The 15,955-nt window shown below is 39.0% G+C and overlaps 1 protein-coding gene across 6 annotated transcripts in view; it reads left to right on the plus strand.

The window, feature by feature from the left end:
• The window catches only part of NUBPL (NUBP iron-sulfur cluster assembly factor, mitochondrial), a 446,167-nt gene that overhangs the window by 36,600 nt on the left and 393,612 nt on the right, over positions 1 to 15,955 (plus strand). For all 6 annotated transcript variants that reach the window (XM_024981927.2, XM_024981928.2, XM_010817164.4 and 3 more), the window contains exon 4: positions 15,547 to 15,637. In XM_024981927.2, the coding sequence (XP_024837695.1) occupies positions 15,547 to 15,637 (91 nt within the window). The remainder of the gene's footprint in view (positions 1 to 15,546; positions 15,638 to 15,955) is intronic.

Genomic DNA, 15,955 nt, shown 5'->3' on the forward strand with positions numbered 1-15,955 from the left:
AGCACCAAAGAATTAATGCTTTTGAACTGTGGTGTTGGAGAAGACTCTTGAGAATCCCTTGGACTGCAAGGAGATCCAACTAGTCCATTCTGAAGGAGATCAGCCCTGGGATTTCTTTGGAAGGAATGATGCTAAAGCTGAAACTCCAGTACTTTGGCCACCTCATGTGAAGAGTTGACTCATTGGAAAAGACTCTGATGCTGGGAGGGATTGGTGGCAGGAGGAGAAGGGGACGACAGAGGATGAGATGGCTGGATGGCATCACTGACTTGATGGACATGAGTCTGAGTGAACTCCGGGAGTTTGTGATGGACAGGGAGGCCTGGCGTGCTGCGATTCATGGGGTCGCAAGGAGTCGGACACGACTGAGCGACTGAACTGAACTGAACTATGTATGAAATAAATACGCTACAAGAATATATTGTGTAGCACAGGGAATATAGCCAGCATTTTTTAATGGCAGTTAATTTTGAGTGAACTCCGGGAGTTGGTGATGGACAGGGAGGCCTGGTGTGCTGCAATTCATGGGGTTGCAAAGAGTCAGACACGACTGAGCGACTGAACTGAAGTGAATGAAGTATAATCTTAAAAAGTTGTGAATCACTGTTATAACCTGAAACTTACATAATATTATAAATCAATTATGCTTCAATAAAAAATTAAATATTGTATCAAGATGTATTGAGATATTTTAAAGTATAGTGTAATTGCAATAGGTATTTAATTGAAATTAATTATATAAATACATCTTACTTGGGTTTAGATAATGATATTTTTATAACATCATTTTATACTTGATGATCATAATATTTCAGTTCAGTTCAGTTGCTCAGTTGTGTCCAACTCTGTGCGACCATAATAGTACCTTGAGGTTTTTGGACTTTATTTTTGTTTGTTTTGTAGTTATATAAATATTTGAATACAATACTGTTATTTACTTCATTTATAATATGGATGCATTTGTGATACATCTAAATCTAAATCCTGAATTATCTAACCCTAAATACATTTTATGGAATATATATACAGTTTTGCCTGCTAATAGATCGCCACTAATGTGTATGAATAATGTTGACTTGAGACCTTTGTGTCTACCTCTCTGTATCTTTTATAAGAATAATTGTGTACTGAATAAGAAACTTAATTTAAAATATTAAAATGAAAGATAGGCTGTGTTTTTTGTTTTTAATTAATTCTGTAACAGAGGGGGAAGTATGTTAAACTAGCCTCTAAAACCAGTCTTGCATTAGAAATGTTTCCTTACTTACTCTTCCTTCTTCTCTGTAAGCACACAGATACATTCACCACACTTACCAAACAATAAAATAAAAATATTGTTTTATAAGGTAATTTTCAGAAGGTAAAAAGCCCCAAACTGCTTTTCCCCTTTATAGTTTTAGGTAGAAAGCGTTGTACACAACTTGCTTTGATATTTCCCATTAGAAGCAATAGCGATTTTGCTTTGAATAGCTCTCAAGAAGCTATGTGTTTCCTCCTCAGCACTGTTTGGCCTACCTTATAAATTTCTTTTGGTAAAGTGCAGCGTGTTGCCAGAAATTTATTTTCTCTCTTTGGAATGGAATGGAAGTTGCTGAATTTGCTTATGGGTTAGAAAGAGAACAGTTACCTAAATTTTACATTCAATATATTTTCCCTTAGTTTCGTTTAGTTTATAACATATTGGTGGCAAAACTGTTCCACATCCTTTGAATTTCACGATCTGATTCTGTACAATAAGAAGTTATCCAGATCTTTATCACAGAACAGTCTTGTCTTTTTTTTCTTAATTATTCTCCCCTTCCTCCCTACCTTGGCTCTCACCGATTCCTTTTTTCTCTCTCATTTTTATTCTTCTCAGTGGTTTGTTTCCCTCATCTCATCTCTTTGAGGAATAAGGAGGGCTCTAAATCCTCGGTAGGGCAGTGTTGAAACAATTGGTGAAAGGAGAGCAGAGGACACATGAAGACGTGGGTTTTAAAACCATGCTTGGCTCCTGTGATTTTGAATCTGGAGGGTGGATCAGGTGCTGTGTTTACATCTGATTCCTGCATTGCTGCATTGCTTTTCTTTGCAAGAGCTGCTATCAGAATTGTAAATGCTCTTCCCTGCATTGCAGTTTAGTTAAGGACATTTTGAAGGAATTGATGTTGGTTTTCAGTGCTTTTGCTGCAGTACCTTATCTGATTTGGGAAAGAAGGTTCTTACTTGGTTAGGTTTGTAGTTCTGTAGGCTTAGATTCTGTCAAAAAAAGGGGCTGGTTGATGTCGCAGATAAGATGACCATTATTTTTAGAGGTTAGTATCTAGAAGTATCTTTTTCTGCATCTGTATTACCATGGTGATAGAAGGCGTCCTAATTTTTCTCTGATTTTGAAGACTCTGCTAAGAGCATCAATACTTTTTTTCTTTAATTATAAAGACCAAAGATGCAAGGTTTTTCTTAATCTTAGTGGTTTTATTCCTAATTTACTTTCTCTGATACTTGCTAGATGAAAAGGTGGAACTTAACGCAATTCCTTTTGTTAAAGATGATGTTGCCTGTCTCCATGGTATGTGTGTGTGTTCTGGAAAGGAACTCATACACACACACACACATACACACACACACACACACACACACTTCTGTGTTTTTTATGTTAAAAAAAAAAAAAGCCTTTTTCTGCTTAAAACCCTGGATTGAACCTAATCTTGATAGTGAACAGGTATAAAAATTGCCTTCTTTTTAATGAGCCCTTTCACACTATATTGTGGGTCTAGTTTTTAAAAATTTAGATAGTGTGCTTTTTTTTTTTTAAAGATAGTATACTCTTATTTTATATATATATATATGTGTGTGTGTGTGTGTGTGTGTGTATTTTACAGCAGCCCACTATAACCAGTCTTTGCACTAGATTTTCTTCTATGAAGTCCCATTTTTCTGGATTTGAGATCAGTAGAAAAATGCAGATAACATTGGATTTTCTTGGGGAAAAGTGGTGGTTAAGAATAGACTGCAAGGAAATGTATGACCCCTCGCCCCTTTTTTTAATACTAGATATTTTAAACTTTACCTACATTAATTAATTTTGAATTTTCTAACTTAAACTGTTAGTGTAGAGGTGTTAGGAGAGGGAATTTCATGAACTCATATAGAGTGTTAGATCTTAAGAGAGACCATAGGGATCATATAGTAACCAATCTTGATACTCTGTAGAGGAACACTGGAGGTTTATTCATTCATTCATCCACCCATTCACTCAATGAATATTTATTTTACTATTGCTATTTTAGGTGCTGGGGATATCCTTAGCATTATGGAGTTCACAATTAATAGATATTAGACATCATAAGTAAGTAAATAGCATATTGGAAAGTGATAAAAGTAGTCTAGGATAAGGGGGAGAGAAAAGTACTTGTGTGGGGGTGGGTTTGGTTTGCACTTCAAAATAGGGCAGGTCCCAATGAAAACATGATATTTGAGCAGAAACTTGAAGATGAGAGTGTAGCCTATGTGACTATCTGTGGGAAGATTGTGTCAGACAAAAGGGATAGCCAATTCAAAGGCTAATACACGGGGCCATGTCTAGCTTACCGTTCACTGAATAGTAAAAACATCACTTTGGCTTCTGGAGTAAAAGTGGACTGAAGTTAACAGGTAAGGAAAGTTGACAGGATTGGAAGGCAAGGATATGAGAAACTGGATAGATTCTGTGGGGTCTGGTGAGTCGTAGGGACTTTGGCTTTTCATGAATGAAATGTAGGAAGGGGTGTCAGTGAAGGTTTTGAGTAGACAGCATCTGACTTATGTTTCAACTCTGAATCATTCTGACTGCCCTGTTGAGAAGAGATGCTGGGGTAGGGTTACTGGATTTAGAAAATAAAAATATGCTCACTAAATTAAATTTGAATTTTAGATAAACAGTATTTTTTTTATCTACATTTGCCCCAAGCCTTGTGACTGTTTACCCATGTGGCAGAACGTAAACTCCTATTTTATAGTTAAAAAAAGAAAAAAAACGCTCTTCATTGTTACTGTCGTTTACTGTCGATGACTGTTACCCTGATCCTGCTGATCCCAAGGCATGGGCCCTTAGAGCAAATTTTCCTCTTTGCCTTTCCATACTATCCAAATTACTGTTTTTCACATTTTGGTCATCTTATCCCCGAGAGTGTTACAAATGCAGTTTGTTGGACTCCGCCCAGACCTACTGAATCACAGTTTCTTGAGATAGCACAGAGTAAATCCATGACTGCCTACTGTTCTAGATTCTATTTACAGTAGTGAATAAAACATACAAAATTCTTTGCCCGAATGAAATTGGTATTCTAGTGGGTGAGACAAATAAGATAAATAAGTAAATATATAGTAAGTTAAATATTTATATAGGTGCTAAGAAGAAAGAAAAAGCACGACGAGGAAAGGACATATGTTATGTAATGATGAGGGAGCTGTAGTTTTAAACAGCTTATGCCCAGTGAAGACCTCACCATATAGTGATGTTTGAATCGAGACTTGAAGAAAGTGACAGAACAAGGTAGATCCCTGGAGGTATGCATTCTTCACTGAAGAAATAACAACTACAAAAGTCCCGCTGCTGCTGCTGCTGCTAAGTCGCTTCAGTCATGTCCGACTCTGTGCAGCCCCTTAGACGGCAGCCCACCAGGCTTCCCCGCCCCTGGGCTTCTCCAGGCAAGAACACTGGAGTGGGTTGCCATTTTCTTCAGGCAGGTGCAAATCTGGTGTGTTAAATACACTGCCGGGGGCTGTGTGTCTGGAGTGGAGTGAAAGGGGAAAAATAGTAGGGGAAGAGATGAGAGGAAAAAAGAAGAAAGAGGAGTGGTTAGTGAGTGTTAGTAATTAGGCTTTATGGTATGTTGGAAAGAGACTTGGAAGCTAGACCCAGCTACGACATTATCTCTGGACCAGTTTCTTCTTTGCTAAAAAGCAGTCAGAAGATTAAGATGATCTCTTTTGGTGTTGTTTTTGTTTGTTTGTTTTGTTTTTAATCCTAAATAATCTTTAATTTGATACTCTTCCATTTCTAGCTTGTTTACAAACAGTTTATCATTTGAGATTCTTTTGTCCTTTTCATGAGCTCATCTCTACCCTCTGTCTAGCCATGTGAACGTTTTCCTTTATGTTGCCCTTGTTCCTCTTTCTTTCTTGATTGAACTTGAAGATTTAGACAGTCCTTTGATAAATATAGTAGGAAATTGTTCTCTTATCACTTTGTCCAACCATTACTACTTCTGACATTCAAAGTTATTTAATGTTAGCTAAGAATTAAAGGCGTGCTGCGATTCATGGGGTCGCAAAGAGTTGGACATGACTGAGTGACTGAACTGAACTGAACTGAAAGAATTAGGAACCTCTTCATGGATCACAGCCTTGTTGTGGGGAAGGGACTTGCGTAACTCAGTGAAGCTATGAGTAATGCCATGCAGGGCTACCAAAGGCAGGCAGTCATGGTGGAGAGTTCTAATAAAACGTGGTCCACTGGAAGAGGGAATGGCAAACCACTCCAGTATTCTTGCCTGGAGAAGCTCATGAACAGTATAAAAAGGCAAAAAGCTATGACACTGAAAGATGAGCACGCCCCCCCGCCCAAGTCAGAAGTATCCAATATGCTACTGGGGAAGGGTGAAGGGCAATTACTTATAGCTCCAGAAAGAATGAAGCAGCTTGGCCAAAGGGGGAATGACACTTAGTTGTGGATGTGTCTGGTGGTGAATGTAAAATCTGATACTGTACAGAAAGATATCGCATAAGAACCTGGAATATCAGGTCCATGAATCCAGGTAAGTTGGACTTGGTTGGTCAAGCAAGAGAAGGCAAGATTAAACATTGACGTCTTAGGGATCAGTGAACTAAAGTGGATGATAATGGGCGAATTTAATTCAGATGACCATTGTATCTACTTCTGTGGGCAAGAATTCCTTAGAAGAAATGGAGTAGCCCTCATAGTCAACAAAAGAGTCTGAAATGCAGCACTTGGGTGCAACCTCAAAAACAACAGCATGATCTCAGTTTGTTTCCAAGGCAAACCATTCAACATAACAGTAATCCATGTCTGTGCCCTAACCGCTAATGTCAAAGAAGCTGAAGTTGACCATTTCTATGAAGACCACCAACACCTTCTAGAAGTAACACTCAAAAAAGATGTCCTTTTCATCATAGGGTATTGCAGTACAAAAATAGAAAGTCAAGAGATACCTGGAGTAACAGACAAGTTTGGCCTTGGAGTACAAAATGAAGCAGGGCAAAGGCTAACAGAGTTTTGCCAAGAGAATGCACTGATCATGGCAAACTCTTTTCCAGCAACACAAGAGACTACTCTACACATGGACATCAACAAATGGTCAATACTAAAATCAGATTGATTATGTTCTTTGCAGCCAAAGATGGAGAAGCTCTATACAGTCAGCAAAAGCAAGACCTAGAGCTGACTGTGGCTCAGATCATCAGTTCCTTATTGCAAAATTCAGGCTTAAATTGAAAAAAGCAGGGAAAACCATTAGACAATTCAGATATGATCTAAATCAAATCCCTTATGATTATACAGTGGAAATGACAACTAGATTCAAGGGATTAGATCTGGTAGACAGAGTGCCTGAATAACTGTGGATGGAAGTTCGAATCATTGTACAGGAGGCAGTGACCAAAACCCTCCCCCCAAAAAGAAAGGCAAGAAGGTGAAATTGTTGTCTGAGGAGGTTTTACTCCTCAATAGCTGGGGAAAGAAGAGAAGTGGAAGGCAGGGGAGAAAGGGAAAGGTTACATTCAACTGAATGCAGAGTTCCAGAGAATAGCAAGGAGAGATAAGAAGGCCTTCTTCAATGAACAGTGCAAAGAAGTAGAGGAAAACAACAGAATGGGAAAGACTAGAGATCTCTTCAAGAAAATTGGAACAAGGGAACATTTCAAGGGAACATTTCGTCCAAGAATGGGCATGATAAAGTACAGAAACGGTAAGGAGCTAACAGAGGTAGAAGAGATTAAGAAGTGGCAAGAACATACAGAACTGTATACAAAAGGTCTTAATGACCTGGATAACCATGATGGTGTAGTCACTAACCTAGAGCCAGATATCCCAGAATGTGAAGTCAAGTGGGCCTTAGGGAGCATTACTACAAATAAAGCCAGGTGATGGAATTCCAGCTGAGCTATTTAAAATCCTAAAAGTCAATGTTGTTAAACTGCTGCACTCAATACGCCAGCAAATCTGGAAAATTTAGCAGTGGCCACAGGACTGGAAAAGATCAGTTTTCATTCCAATCCCAAGGAAGGGCAATGTCAAAGACTGTTCAAACTACCATACAGTTGCACTCATTTCCCATGCTAGTAAGGTTATACTCAAAATCCTTCAAGCTCGGCTTTAGCAGTACAGGAACTGAAAAATTCCGGATGTACAATCTGGGTTTAGGAAAGGCATAAGAACCAGAGATCAAATTGTCAGCATTTGTTGGATCATAGAGAAAGCAAGGGAATTCCAGAAAAACATCTACCTCTGCTTCATTGACTATGCTAAAGCTTTTGACTGTGTGGATCACAACAAACTGTGGAAAATTCTTCAAGTGTGGGAATACCAGACCGCCTTACCTGTCTCCTGAGAAACCCGTATGCAGGACAAGAAACAGCAGTTAGAATTGGACATGGACCAATTGACTGGTTCCAGATTGGGAAAGGAGTACATCAAAGCTGTATATTGTCACTGTATATTATTTAACTTCTATGCGGAATACTTCATATGAAGTGCTGGGCTGGATGAATCACAGGCTGGAATCAAGATTGCTGGAGAAATGTCAGCAACCTCAGGTATGCAGATATGATACCACTCTAATGGCAGAAAGGAAAGAGGAACTAAAGAGCCTTTTGATGAGGGTGAAAGAGAAGAGTGAAAAAGCTTTTGAAACTCAACATGAAAAATCCTAAGATCATGGCATCCATCGCTTCATGGCTTATAGATGGGAAAAAGTAGAAGCAGTGACAGATTTTGTTTTCTTCGGCTCCAACATCCCTGCAGTTGGTGACTGCAGCCATGAAATTAAAAGACACTTGCTCCTTGGAAGGAATGCTATGACAAACCTAGACAGCATATTAAAAAGCAGAGACATCGCTTTGCCAGCAAAGGTCCGTTTAGTCAAATCTGTGGTTTTTCCAGTAGTCATATATGGATGTGAGAGTTGAACCATAAAGAAGGCTGAGTGCTGAAGAATTGAAACTTTCAAATTGTGGTGCTGGAGAAGACTCTTGAGAATCCCTTAGACTGCAAGGAGATGACACCAGTCAATCCTAATGGAAAACAATTCTGAATATTCATTTGAAGGACTGCTGCTGAAGCTGAAGCTCCAGTATGTTGACTACCTAATGTGAAGAGTCAACTCATTAGAAGAGGCCCTGATGCTGGGAAGGATTGAAGGCAGAAAGAGAAGAGGGCGGCAGAGGATGAGATGACTAGATAGCATCACTGACTCAATGGACATGAATTTGAGCAGACTGTAGGAAATGGCAGAGGTCAGAGGAGCCTGGCATGCTGAAGTCTGTGGGGTCGCAAAGAGTTGGACATGACAGTGACTGAACAACAACAAGAACAAGATAAGAAGCATTTTTCTCTACTAAGAGATTTAAATTCTTTGAATGACAGCTTGACTTAAAGCTTAACAGAGAGAGGAAAAAGAGGCTTGACTAAGCTTCAAATTGAATAAATCCCCAATTCCAGTCCAAGGTTAAATGTAATATAATGTGTAGATAATCATGGGATTCTTAACTGGATATCTCTGTGGAAAGGACACTTTTGAGTAGGTCTTAATCTTAAATGACTGTTTACTTACAAATAATTGGGTAGACCACTCTAAGATGTTGTTTTGATGGGTTCTATTAGCAGATGTCATGGATAAAAAGATCATCATGAAGCTTTGCAATCTTCTTTAGTAATAATTCTGTTGGAAGAACAAAGCACTATCAAATTTATTGCTGGAGGCTTTGAAATCCAACACACAGAAAAAACAGGACTTGTAGGCGCTCAAATTGCAGCTTTCATGCAACGGTAATGAAACATTATAATCACTCTGAATAATTCTGCCGCCTTGTCTAGCTCTCACAGGGTATTGTGAATTATAAAGAAACAAATCCAAAAATCTAAGTAGTATCTTGGGGTTTGATGTGTTATGTTTTTGTTGTCTGCTAGAGTGAGAGTACTGCAGGAGAGTCACAGAAGGGGTATAATACTAGGTACCAACGTATTAGGTTAAGTTTATCATGGCAGTTCTACTTTACAATAGTTGTTGTTTAGCCACTAAGTCGTGTTCAATTCTTTTGTGACCCCATGGGCTGTCGTCCATCAGGCTCCTCTGTCCATTAGGTTTCCCAGGCAAGAATGCTGGAGTGAGTTGCCATTTCCTTCTCCAGGGGATCTTCCTGAACTAGGGAGCGAGCTCACGTCTCCTGCTTGGCAGGCAGATTCTTTACCGCTGAACCACCTGGAAAGCCCACCTTACAACAGTGCATTTACAGGTGGTTTTTTTTTTTTTTGCTAATAATCATTTTCTTTGTTGTGTATTTGATGAGGCTTTTGTAGTGATTATTCTTTTGGGCCTGGCTGTAATGAAAGAAACTTTAATTGGACCTTTCTTGACTAAATATAATTATTTTAGAAGGAGTGAGGTGGAAAGGCATTATAAAACTTAGTTGAACAATCAGTTGCATATATTTATTTGTAACCTTTACCTTGCTCATTTATTTTCCTACAGTGTGAAACTGTTGAAAGTTTAAATTGAAACTGTTCGTACACTTAAAATAGGAGCCTATTGAAAAATAATGGTGTAAATTTTGAAAAACAAAGTTTATTTTGCATCTTTTGAACATTATTGAATTCTAGACTTGAAGTTATGTTTCAGCTGATTTTTGTAGCTATGGTAATTTTATCAGGTTGGTAGCTGTGCCACAATCAAAGTACAATATACTTTAATTAATACAGGCTTTGGAGTTTCTATTTAATGGGCACTAATTTATTTGCATTTTATAAAATCAAAACAAGACATACTAAGTTCCAGTGAAACAGCCTAATACATGTGCTCCTTATTATTTTTAAAAACTATCCAATTAAAGATGAGGAAGTAAATCTTTACTGAGGTAGCTCCTCTGACACCGTAAGAGATGACTGTGTCCTGCCTGCTCTTGGCTTCACCAAAATTAGGTTGTTGGGCAGCTGAATAACTTTGTCATGAAAAAGTTTATTTTTAAAATCACTGTTGGCAAACTATGACCTGTGGACTAAATCCTGTCTGTTTTTGTAAATGAAGTTTTATAGTACACAGCCATGCTCATTTGTGTTCACATGTTGTCTGTAGTTGCTTTGCTGCTACAGTGGCAATGATCAGTACTGTCAGATCAAATGGTTCACAAGGCTTAAAATATTTTCTGTTATTTGGCCCTCTCGGGAGAATCTTGCTGACTCCTGTTTTTTAATCTAAGTCTTCTGTAGATAGGTCGTGTTCAAGTTACGGTGGAGTTTTATGTGGTTGGTATTTTTGTGTTTAATTTTCCATTCTGTTTCATTCTAAGGAAGAGTAGTGAAAAAAAAATCATTTGGAGTGTTAGTTTCTAGCTTCCTCATCAAAAGTAGGTATAAAACCACTTCACACGGTTGCTATGAGGAGTCAAGGAGAACTGTAAATAAAAGCCTTAAAGTGCCTGGCACCCAGCAGGAATTTAGGAGGTAGGGAGATATAATCAGGGAAAGTCTAGGTGTTTCTTTGGGTGATTTAGGATGGCATGTTTTTAGAGATTCTGATTTGTCCACAGAGCTGGCTGTGGAAGCCTAGTTTATACAGGTTCTTAATACAACACTGTTGATTAACTTTCCTCCATCCTTTCCTTCCTGCTTCCCTGTGCCCCTCTTTCTCTTTCCTCTCCTTCTACTAACCATTGTATATTGCAGGAAAAATGGGGTATGAGAGGATGGTCATGTACCAGGTCTTGACTGAGTACCTGGGATGGGCTGCCAAGTGAGGGTCCTTGGCCTTGTGCAGGAAAGAGTTCAAGAGCTAGCCATAGTAAAATGAAAGCAGGTTTATTTAGAGAGACACACTCTTTTGAGGGGCTTCTCTGGTGGCTCAGATGGCAAAGAATCTGCCTGCAATGCAGGAGATCCAGGTTCAATCCCTGGGTTGGGAAGATCCCCTGGAGAAGGGAATGGCTACCTACTCCCATGGAGAGTCCCATGGACAGAGGAGCCTGGTGGGCTACTGTCCATGGGATCGCAAAGAGTCTGACATGACTTATCTACTAATACACACACATACACACACTCACACTCTCTTTAGAAGGTAAGAGGTGACCCCAGGGCATGGAGTCTTTTTGAAAAGTGAGAGCAGAGCTTGGCTGTGGCAGGTGGTTAGTGGTTTGCATAATTTAGTTTTTATGGGTTTCTATGGTGGCTCAGAGTTAGAGAATCCGTCTGCCAATGCAGGAGACAGGGGTTTGATCCCTGGCTCAGGAAGGTCCCCTGGAGAAGGAAATGGCAACCCACTCCAGTATTCTTGCATGGAAAATCCCACTGACAGAGGAGCCTCATGGGCTGTAGTCCCTGTGGTTGCAAAGAGTTGGAGAGAATTTAGCAACTAAACAACAAAGAAGGAGTAGCAGGAATAGTCTAACCATCTTAGAGAAGGATTGGGGATTTTCAGGAGATGGGGCACCACCCTCTTTGGGGCCTTTTATAATTGGCTTCCAAACTGTCATGGCACCTGTGGGTGTATATTTAGCATATGAAAATGTATTACAGCGAGCATATAGTGTGGCTGAAGGTCTACTGGAAGCTGAATCTTCTTCCACCTTGAGCCTAGTAGGTTCTAACCCGTTTTGGTCTTGTCCTCTTGTTTTTCATGGTTGTGTCATTCTTTTAACGGTTATGTCCTGCCGTCTTCCTTCCTGTCTCAATACCTTGGCTTCTCTGTTTCCTTTTTGATACATGTAAGCATTAGTACTAAATTTAGTACTAAATTTAAATTAGTACTAAATTTAGTCAGTCAGTAGAGACTTGTAGAGGATTTTCTATTATTATTCTTAGTTCCATCATCTTGGAAGCAGAGGAAATTAACTTCTTGTGATCTCCCTCCCTACCCTCTTTATTCTTATGTGATAATGTGTACCAGCAGCTATCTAGGTGTGTATATATATATGCAAAATCCACTCCTACCACAGCAAATTTTAGAGCAGGTTTTCAGTTTTGTTTTAACCCATGATGCCAAGGGCTCACTTGTAGACAAGCATAGTTTTCTTCTAGAAGACAGGACAGATAGATGATAAATAGATTCTCCCTAACATTTTGAAGGAAACTTAATGATCTAGTGATGATAAAATTGAGCTTGCAATCTTCTATTGCAAGCACCCACTTCATTGTTTTCTTGTTTCTTGAAAACATAAACTTAGAAAACTAAGTTATTTTACTTGACAGGTATTTTTAGAAGATTAATTTGAAACCTGGGACCTAACCCTTTCAAGTTACTTTAAAACCAATCTTAATATAAATGAGAGCAAGGACAAAGAATCTTAGAATGTTTTTTGTTTTAATTGCCATTATTATTATTTTATGGTAGCATTTAGTTTTGTAGGTGTCATGGAAAAGATATGGAAAAGAGGTGATAGTTATAATATTAGCAGACCCATAGATAATAGTTAACAGTTATCTAGATTTGTTAGGTTTGAAAATCTTTTTATCCATAGTGAATTTACTCCTATTTTCAATTTAACTGGATTCTTTTGTTTGTGGTTTAAAAAGGAGTTAAATTGGGTCAGAATTTCTCATTGAATGTTCTACCTTTTTAAAGCTACTGACTGACCTGAATTTAGTACCAGTGCTTCAGTTCAGTTCAGTCGCTCAGTCGTGTCCAACTCTTTGCGACCCCATGAATCGCAGCGTGCCAGGCCTCCCTGTCCATCACCAACTCCTGGAGTTCACTCAGACTCATGTCCGTCGAGTCGGTGATGACATCCAGCCAGTGCTGACATACATCAAAAAGGTAACAGAGGAGAGAAAGGTATGAAGACCAGTAGGAAGAGAGGAAAGTGAGAGAGGGACAGAGGGAAGGAGGGAGGAGAGGGAAGGACGGAAGAAGGTTAATCAGAAATGTTACATTTGCCTTATGACCCAGCAATCCCACTGCTGGGCATACACACTGAGGAAACCAGAAGGGAAAGAGACACATGTACCCCAATGTTCATCGCAGCACTGTTTATAATAGCCAGGACATGGAAGCAACCTAGATGTCCATCAGCAGATGAATGGATAAGAAAGCTGTGGTACATATACACAATGGAGTATTACTCAGCCATGAAAAAGAATACATTTGAATCAGTTCTAATGAGGCGGATGAAACTGGAGCCTATTATACAGAGTGAAGTAAGCCAGAAAGAAAAACACCAATACAGTATACTAACGCATATATATGGAATTTAGAAAGATGGTAACAATAACCCTGTGTACGGGACAGCAAAAGAGACACTGATGTATAGAACAGTCTTATGGACTCTGTGGGAGAGGGAGAGGGTGGGAAGATTTGGGAGAATGGCATTGAAACATGTAAAATATCATGTATGAAACGAGATGCCAGTCCAGGTTCGATGCACGATACTGGATGCTTGGGGCTGGTGCACTGGGATGACCCAGAGGGATGGTATGGGGAGGGAGGAGGGAGGAGGGTTCAGGATGGGGAACACATGTATACCTGTGGTGGATTCATTTTGATATTTGGCAAAACTAATACAATTATGTAAAGTTTAAAAAAAAAAAAAAAAAGAACCTGGATAAACTAGGCTTCCACAGCCAGCTCTGTGGAGAAATCAGAATCTCTAAACACATGCCATCCTAAATCACCCAAAGAAACATCTAGACTTTTCCTGATTATATCTCTGTACCACTTGAATTCCTTCTGGGTCCTGGCACTCTGCTAAGGATTTTATTTACAGTTTTCACTGACTCCTCATAGTAACCGTATAAGGTGGTCTTCGGAGAAGGCAGTGGCACCCCACTCCAGTACTCTTGCCTGGAAAATCCCATGGACGGAGGAGCCTGGTAGGCTGCAGTCCACAGGGTCGCTAAGAGTCGGACACGACTGAGCAACTTCACTTTCACTTTTCACTTTCACGCATTGGAGAAGGAAATGGCAACCCACTACAGTGTTCTTGCCTGGAGAATCCCAGGGACAGGGGAGCCTGGTGGGCTGCCGTCTATGGGGTCGCACAGAGTCGGACACGACTGAAGTGACTTAGCAGCAGCAGCAGCAAGGTGGTCTTACACCTACTTTTGATGAGAAAGCTAGAAACTAACATTCAAAATGATTTTTTTAAGTATTAAACCTAGTTTTTATATATCACTATTCTATTAAAGGTAATGTATTCTTCCTCCTTTTTCATTTATTTTATGGCAAACTGAGAGATAGATAGTAATCTCGAGTCCCTTAGCTTCTGTGAGTCACAGAGGGATATTAAATAATTTCCTTACAACTGCCATTTTAGTCAAAGTTAGGGGCATAAATTTGAGTGTACCTTATTTTGTCAATTTATGGGAACCAGACAGGTTTAAAAAGTAATTTTGTGTCTGGAAATAGGTAGATAACAGAAAATGAGAGATTGTTTAGTGTTAAAAAGTTTTGAGAGTTTAAGGAATTTTATCTTGCCAGCATATAGGGAGAGAACTGAGTGAGTTGTATGTCCTGGGGAAACAGAACTCAAAAGCACGTGTTAGTATTAGCATTCTGTTTGCTTGTATATGAGAAAAACCAGTAACAAATTGATTTAATCTGTGAAAGGAGAAAGAGCAGGGAGGTGGTAGGGGGAGAAGAAAAAAAGACCTATTTAGAGATAGTGAATTTTGTTTGTCTTTCTTTGTTAATCTGCTGATTAACTGTCAGCTAGTGAAGAGACCAATTAGATATTCTGCTCTTGGGCAACTGCATAAATCATCAAAGAAAATGGTTTTGGTTGTTTATGAATTCTCTGGAAGACTTTGGGTGTTCTACTGTGACTTGCACATAAGAGGTTGCCTCTGTATTATGTCTGCCACTATCCTCATTAGCATTTCCATGCCAGATTTGCATCAGAATTCCTCACTTGCTTTAATTATGGTCTTGTTTCCATGATTTTCTCCCCTCATTTTGTATTCTTTGGTGTGTTAGATAGTCTTTCCAAAAGTTAATGCTCCATCTTCCTGGGGTTATGTTTGCTGTTGTAAACCATTATTTTAACATTGTGTGCATGTAATTTGTTAGTTCTCAGATAAAAAAATCTTAGTCTGTTTGTGACTGTATGGGAGATCTGAACCACAATGTTTAAAGTATGTGCAGTGGATTTCTTTGGTCAGTTATCTGAAAGAGATTAGTAAACCAACAAAAAATATTTACACCTAGGAGTTTATGTTCTTTTACCTTACTGTTGCTTTAAAAGTTTAGGTTGTGATTTTGAAATACTTTACAAATTAGCTTCTCTGTAGTTAGACTTACTGTTGCTGTGCACTTTCTCTTTGATGAAGAGTGGGGGAATCTTATGGTAAATTCTGTTTTCTTACAGTCAAAGGCTGTTGGTTTGTTAGATGTGGATGTGTATGGCCCTTCAATTCCAAAGATGATGAATCTGAAAGGCAATCCAGAATTATCACAGAGTAAGTAAAGAAGAGATAAAGAGTATGACAATATAGTTACACTTTTATTTAGTACCTGTGGGGTGTCAGGCATTGTGCCATATACCATGTATACCTTACACGCACTGCAATATAAGGTATGGAGCCAGACTGTCTGGGTTTGAATTCTGGCTCTGTCACTGATTAACAGTGTAGCTTTGAATGACTTGTTCAACCTCTTTGTGCCTCAGTGCCCCCATGTCTAAAATAGGGTTAAACAATTGTACTTACTGGATAGAATTGCTATATTTAATTGCTTAACTACAAAATTGCTGTAAGTGTAGTGCATATGAAGCCCAG

This window comes from Bos taurus, chromosome 21 (assembly GCF_002263795.3).
Source record: "Bos taurus isolate L1 Dominette 01449 registration number 42190680 breed Hereford chromosome 21, ARS-UCD2.0, whole genome shotgun sequence".
Classification (NCBI taxonomy): Eukaryota; Metazoa; Chordata; class Mammalia; order Artiodactyla; family Bovidae; genus Bos; species Bos taurus.